Source organism: Neoarius graeffei, chromosome 13 (assembly GCF_027579695.1).
Source record: "Neoarius graeffei isolate fNeoGra1 chromosome 13, fNeoGra1.pri, whole genome shotgun sequence".
Lineage (NCBI taxonomy): Eukaryota > Metazoa > Chordata > Actinopteri > Siluriformes > Ariidae > Neoarius > Neoarius graeffei.
In genome coordinates, this window is record NC_083581.1 from 35,819,200 (window position 1) to 35,826,699 (window position 7,500).

At 42.9% G+C, this 7,500-nt stretch overlaps 2 protein-coding genes across 5 annotated transcripts in view; both read right to left on the reverse strand.

Annotated features, from left to right (window-relative positions):
* The window catches only part of LOC132896654 (neurotrophin receptor-interacting factor homolog), a 5,914-nt gene extending 4,446 nt beyond the window's left edge, over positions 1 to 1,468 (reverse strand). Inside the window, exons 1-2 of one of the 3 annotated variants that reach the window (XM_060937641.1) lie at positions 792 to 1,464; positions 1 to 88 (exon numbers count right to left, since the gene is read on the reverse strand). The exon at positions 1 to 88 is cut by the window's left edge and continues 1,038 nt beyond it. The gene's annotated coding sequence lies outside the window, so the exon portion shown is untranslated. The other 2 variants (XM_060937642.1, XM_060937640.1) reach the window with 2 other exon arrangements.
* A 1,941-nt stretch (positions 1,469 to 3,409) lies between these two features.
* LOC132896657 (zinc finger and SCAN domain-containing protein 31-like) overlaps positions 3,410 to 7,500 on the reverse strand; it is a 13,191-nt gene continuing 9,100 nt past the window's right edge. For both annotated transcript variants that reach the window (XR_009656123.1, XM_060937645.1), the window contains one exon: positions 3,410 to 4,304. Coding sequence is in view for 1 of the 2 variants with exons in the window: in XM_060937645.1 (XP_060793628.1) it covers positions 4,023 to 4,304 (282 nt within the window). In the remaining variant the exon portion in view is untranslated. The remainder of the gene's footprint in view (positions 4,305 to 7,500) is intronic.

A 7,500-nucleotide genomic window follows, 5' to 3' on the forward strand; every position in this document is an offset into this window, starting at 1 on the left:
AGGAGTGGCTGTACAGGGCGGAGAATCCGCAGTAACTCGACTCTTTCCAGAGGGAGGTTTTTCTCAGCGAATGGATGTGAGTTTCCTCCTGCAGTCACACACACACAAGCAGAACACGAAGCTTACACTGAATATATGTGTGGAAATTTTATTTATTTAATTTTATTATTATTTTGTGTGTGTGTGTGTGTGTGTGTGTGTGTGTGTGTGTGTGTGTGTGTGTGTGTGCGCGCGCGCGCAGTGGCGTGCACAGATAGACACGAGGTGGTGCTCAAGCACCTGCCCCTCTGCCCTCTGTCCAAAAAAGTGCCCTTTTTTGGAGCAGATTGGCAGAAAGGAGCAGATTGGCCCGCCCAGTGTCATGATCAGCCTTTTACTCTGCTGTTTGCAAATACGAGTGAAATAATTGAATGCAAATCATGCGCTCCTCCTGCGCTCAGACATCCAGCAGAGGACTGAGAAGCACCGAAGCGCGGTCGGAACCTCCGTCGTATCGGCTGTGATCCTCACGCTTCATTCTCAAATAAAATGCAGTTCAATCGAAATCTTCCTCGAGTCCACTGAGCCACCACCGACTACAAGATTTTATCCAAAGAGAGTCACTTGAAAATCCCTTAGCCCTGTCAACTGCAACTAAAACTTCCATTACTAAATATTATTTAAAAATGATTAACACGTTATGCTCCGACGCTGATAGACCCAGATCAATTATCCGTCGTACGGCGATAAAAGGCCCCGAATTTCGACCCATTGGTCGCCGGATTTACCCTTGAGCTGCAACTCGAACTTACCCTAATAATCATTTAATAACTTCACTGTGCTCTGACTCTGAAACCTCCGACTTATTTTCCACATCCGCAGCGCCAGGAGTGAAACATCGGTCGGCCAGGAGCGACGGGTGAGGATCTGTGGATTTCTCCACTTCGACTGTTTTGCTGTGACAAGATGAAGGCGTTTGAGGGAAGGTCGAGACGTTGTTTGTACCCTGAACTCGGGCCATAAATACAAAGACGCAGAAAAACATCCTTCTCTTTGGTCTCAACTCGAACAGAATTAATGACCGACAAAACAAGCAAACACAGCCATCGCAATGAGCAGGTTTCACACAAATGGAGCCGTCGCTTCTCAGAAAACCGGATCAGAAAGTTCTTCTGCCCACCGGCCTAGAGACCTCGGAGAAACATGAAATAAAAGATGTCCGCGATTCCGGAAAGTCACCTCCACCACATAGCCCTCGAGCCTGCAGGACTGAAACACGGAAATGTACAGTGACTGATGAGGAGTGGCTGTACAGGGCGGAGAATCCGCAGTAACTCGACTCTTTCCAGAGGGAGATTTTTCTCAGCGAATGGATCTGTGTTTCCTCCTGCAGTCACACACACACAAGCAGAACACGAAGCTTACACTGAATATATGTGTGGAAATTTTATTTTGTGTGTGTGTGTGTGTGGTCAAGGGATTAGTCTCAGAAAAGTGCACAAAAAGAAGAATTAAAGGACATTTGTTTGCATCGGATTAAGACAAAAACATTTACACAACATTTTGTATGAAAAAAGATTGAACATAGCAATAATTCACTGAAAATTAAAAATTATTTCTGTTACATGTGGAAGTAAAAGACATGGCTGCACAGAGGACATTTCAAATAAAAAATATGAAGTTCTTCGTTATTCTGAAATCTCCAGGTTTCTGCATACACATCCTCACTTGTCGGCGGATAAAATATTCACATTACACCCTCCAAAGTTCAGCAGGGAACTGAGCAGCAGAGAAGAGAGTCAGTCCTTATATACCTCCTGTTCCTGCTCGCGGTGGGAGGGAGAAAGATTTCCTTTGAATACATTCAACTAAATACGTCAGACATCTGAATCTTCAATGAGGAAGTTTGCTTGTAACTTGACATGGAGCTAGAATCCAAAGACACAGGAATCTCAATTCTCCGAGCCGTGGCACAAATACGCCGTGTCTTTGAGATCAGTCATAGCACTCAAAATAAACAAGCCCAGCGAGAGCCGAGAACTGTTTGATAACAACTAAAATCCGCTGACTTGATATCAGCCTGAGTGTTCTTTCATACGATGATCGGTGTATTGAGAGAGAGAGAGAGAGAGAGAGAGAGATTTGCCTTTGCATTATGGCCCAAGGTAAAGTAAGTACCCCGATTTTGTTGCTACTCCTCTGACAATAAACTCAACCAAAACACATAACTCGAAAAAAACATTTTATTTATTCCGTTCAGCTTTAATATACACAAATCATGAATTCAAAGCTGCAATCCAATCTTATTATTATCTGCAGTGTATGGCAACTCACTGAGCATGCGTGATGACGTCAGGAGTTGCGTGCCTTTGTGTGTGTGTGTGTCCGCGGCGAGAAAGACAGTCCGACATCGCCATGAGAAACGAACGGATTTCCACTGGGCTTTTTATTTATTTTTGGTCGCCGCTGCTTGAAGACCTTTAATATTCACCTTCACTCCATAAAAAGAAACGCCACAGAGTTATAAACGATTCTTCATCCGGATGGCTGTCCATACAGCTGTGTTTGTTTATTTTATGGGTCATTATGATGGTGTTGTTTTGGGGTTGAACCCAGAAAGAAAGATGTTTTCCTGCTTCTTTGTATCATGACCTGAGGTGAGCTTACAAGCAGCGTTTCTGTGTCTCCTCAAACGCGTTCACTTTATAAACGTCATCTGTTGACTATAACACTTCCTGTTTCCGCTTCGGAGAGAGACTACACCTTTTTTTCGGGATATTTTTCGGATTATGAAAAAAAAAAAGATTTTCAATGCATTATACATGATACTCCCTGATCTGAGGTATTTTGTCCCTCCGCACTGTCTGGGAGAAACTCCAGCCACTGAGAGCCACTTCTTCCTCTGGGTCGCGATTTAGTGCACTGGAGAGGCGGATTTACCATTAGACAAAGGGAGGTCACTGTTTCGAGTCCCAAGCGACTAAAGGCCCATAAAACGCCTCATAAATGTATAGTTAAGAAATTTTAGTTAGTTTCTCACTTTTCGCTGATTGTCTTCCTGAAATGCCGTACGCTAAAATGGCATCAGAGCGTCTCAGTCCCCGCTACACTGGACTGGTCCATGATCTTACTGCGCTTCTGCGGAAATACTTCAGAAAGACAGCAGCGAACAAGTGTGAAGGCCTTGGGGTGGAGTACAGAGTTTAAACAACAAGAGAAGCGGCGCTGAGAAAATGAGGAAGCGTTTGGGAAACCCGTTCTCTTTCGACTTCACAAACGCACCGCCTCTTCTCAGTATAAAACCGCACAGACCAGATGAAGGCACGATGACGTTTTGCTGCGTTTTCTCGCAGTTATAAACCGCCGCGCGGCTCCAAATACGCCTCCGACTCTGGGTTGTTGTGTGTGAAATGACTGATGAGGAGTCGGCTGCTGCTTCAACCGGGATTTATTGTGGAAGATCTGAATAAAGCATTTAAATACAGCACGTTATCGTCATCCAGCACACACAGAGATACACACCCGTGAAGACATGCAAGAAAAGTTTTAACCAAGTGATTACAGGAGACTGTTTAAGTATTTTAACACCTTTTAACTGCACTAATTAAAAAATATCATGCAACTGCTAAACATGACAATATTTTTTTTAAATATATATATATGTAATAGGGTTTTGTAACAAGGAATTTTACAGACAGGTTTTCACTTTGTTTAAGATCCATGAACTGTCATTAGCTGGACATGATGCAGACTGAAGAAACACCGCCCTCCATTATGAGGACAATACAGATGTTACAACCACTGGATTACAATTCCCCGCTCAAGAAAATCAATAAACAAATAAAATTAAATAAAATAAATACACGCATACATAAATAATGGTATTCGGATGTTTGTTTCTGTTTTATAGATAAATAATAAAATAAATATTGTAGAAATAAGGATTTTGAGTCCGAAATAAAATATTAGGCTGATTAACATGTCACGAATTACGTCTGTTTTTTTTTTTGTTTTTTATTCCAATACCCCAAACTGGGGACATGTTAAGGGGCAGAAACAGCAAAAGACGGCAGGTGGTTCACCGCCAATTGGATAGCCTCATTTATTGTTGCCGGTTGGTGGTGCTGAACCCAGTGGGCTGTCTGTTCTGGAAGCTGGTTAATAAACTGCTCCATTACCACCCGTTCCACAATCCTTCCAGCGTCATGATCCTCAGCCAGCAACCACTTCTCACAGTTGTCTTGGAGCTGTTGTGCGAGCACAAGTAGGTGGCCGACGTCACTGAGGGTCAAGGAGCGGAACCTCTGGCGATGTTGCTCTGACCGCTGTAAGACAGCAAAAGGTTAATAAATATTTTTAAATTAAGGAGGACATCTGGCTTAATGGTGTAGGTTTATATAGGTAATATTTGGGGGCCAAGCAGCAAAGCTGCGAAGGCACCCATAGTGATTCTATTGTTTCTTATTATTATTATTATTATTATTATTGGGGGCCAAGCAGCAAAGCTGCGAAGGCACCCATAGTGATTCTATTGTTTCTTATTATTATTATTATTATTATTATTATTATTATTATTATTATTATTATTCAGTCCACTTCCGCCTCTGCAAGTCTATGGCAGCCCATAGAACCGTCTGGTAAAAAGTTGTGAAATTTGGCACACTGATTCTAGACACTCTCAACATTCCTCTCACCAAATTTCAGGCCTCTACCTCAAACCCGTTAGCGCCACCAACAGGTCAAAGTCCCAGGTACATTTCTGCTTGTAACTTTTGAACCGTTGGTCTGATTTTCAAAAACTTGGTATCCCTGGAATCCTTGGGCCAAGACGAATCCAACGCACCCCATGACGTCATTTCCCGCCCATATATTTTTCCCGCCATTTTGAATTTTGTGAAAATCAATTAAAATGTTTCAACTCCCTCAATTTTTTACCAATTTCTCCCAAACTTGGAAGATAGCATAATTGGACTAACCTGCACAAAAGTTATACCCGGTGATTTGAATTTCACAAGCGTTTGGCCGTGGCAGCCAATCAAACTTGGCTGCAAAGATGCGAAACAGGAAGTGTGCTCATTTCTCGGACACCCTTTGGCGTATCTTAACGAAACTTGGTGCCTTTATGCAGCACCCCTCCCGAAAGGGCCCCAAAAAATTTGGAACAAATTGGCTGCTAGGGGGCGCTATAACTAGGAAAAATGTCTTTTGGCTCATATCTCATGACTCGTTTTGGCTAGAAACAAAATTCCACTATGGCAGGAATCCTTGGCTCAAGACGAATCCATCGCACCCTATGACGTCATATTCTGCCTTGAGGATTTTCCGCCATTTTGAATTTTGTTAAAATCAGTGAAATTCTATGGCAACGCATAGAACCGTCTGACTAGAGGTTTTTAAACTTGGCACACTGATTCTAGGCTCCCTCAAGGATCTTGTCACCAAATTTCAACTCAGCACCTCAAACTCTCTAGCGCCACCAACAGGTCAAAGTTGCAAGTACACTTCTGCTTGTTACTTTTGAACCATACGTCTGATCATCAAAATCTTAGTATCGCTGGAATACGTGGGTCACCACGAATCCAGGGGCCCTGTCTCGTCATATTCCACCCAGGAGATTTTCCGCCATTTTGAATTATGTGAAAATCAATTAAAATGCTTCTCCTCCCACAATTTTTGAAGAATTTCTCCCAAACTTGGTACATGGCAACTGGGGACTAAGCTGCACAAGAAACATACCCGGTTTTTAGAATTTCTTAAGCGTTTGGCCGTGGCAGACAATCAAATTTGGCTGGCAGATGCAAGACAGGAAGTGTGCTCATTTCTCGGCGAACCTTTGGCGTATCTTAACGAAACTTGGTGGCTTTATGCAACACCCCTCCCCAAAGAGCAGCAAAAAATTTGGAACAAATTGGCTGCTAGGGGGCGCTATAACTAGGAAAAATGTCTTTTGGCTCATATCTCATGATGCGTTTTGCCTAGAAACAAAATTCCACTATGTCAGGAATCCTTGGCTCAAGCCGAATCCACCGCACCCTATGACGTCATATTCTGCCTTGAGGATTTTCCACCATTTTGAATTTTGTTAAAATCAATGAAATTCTATGGCAATGCATAGAACCGTCTGACTAGAGGTTTTTAAACTTGGCACACTGATTCTAGGCTGCCTCAAGGATCTTGTCACCAAATTTCAACTCAGCACCTCAAACTCTCTAGCGCCACCAACAGGTCAAAATTGCAGGTACATTTCTGCTTGTTACTTTTGAACCATACGTCTGATCATCAAATTCTTAGTGTGGCTGGAATGCTTGGGTCAAAAGGAATCCAATGGGCCCTGTCTCCTCATATTCCACCCAGTAGATTTTCCGCCATTTTGAATTATGTGAAAATCAATTAAAATGCTTCTCCTCCCTCAATTTTTGGAAAATTTCTCCCAAACGTGGTACATGGCAACTGGGGCCTAAGCTGCACAAGAAATATGCCCGGTTTTTAGAATTTCTTAAGCGTTTGGCCGTGGCAGCCAATCAAATTTGGCTGGCATATGCAAAACAGGAAGTTTGCTCATTTCTCGGCCACCCTTTGGCGTATCTTAACGAAACTGGGTGGCTTTATGCAGCACCCCTCCCCAAAGGGCAGCAAAAAATTTGGACCAAATTGGCTGCTAGGGGGCGCTATAACTAGGAAAAATGTCTTTAGGCTCATATCTCATGATGCGTTTTGGCTAGAAACAAAATTCCACTATGTCAGGAATCCTTGGCTCAAGACGAACTCATCGCACCCTATGACGTCATATTCTGCCTTGAGGATTTTCCACCATTTTGAATTTTGTTAAAATCAATGAAATTCTATGGCAATGCATAGAACCGTCTGACTAGAGGTTTTTAAACTTGGCACACTGATTCTAGGCTGCCTCAAGGATCTTGTCACCAAATTTCAACTCAGCACCACAAACTCTCTAGCGCCACCAACAGGTCAAAATTGCAGGTACATTTCTGCTTGTTACTTTTGAACCATACGTCTGATCATCAAATTCTTAGTGTGGCTGGAATGCTTGGGTCAAAAGGAATCCAACGCACCCTGTTTCATCATGTTCCACCCAGTAGATTTTCCGCCATTTTGAATTATGTGAAAATCAATTAAAATGCTTCTCCTCCCTCAATTTTTGACCAATTTCTCCCAAACTTGGTAGATGGCACCTGGGGACTAAGCTGCATAAAATACTTACCCGCTTTTTAGAATTTCCTAAGCGTTTGGCCGTGGCAGCCAATCAAATTTGGATGGCAGATGCAAAACAGGAAGTGTGCTCATTTCTCAGCCACCCTTTGGCGTATCTTAACGAAAGTTGGTCGCATTATGCAGGACGCCTCCCCAAAGGGCTGCAAAAAATTTGGAACAAATTGGCTGCTAGGGGGCGCTATAACTGGGAAAAATGTCTTTTGGCTCATATCTCATGATGACTTTTGGGTAGAAACAAAATTTCATGATCTCTGGAATCCATGGGTCAAGACGAATCCATCGCACCCT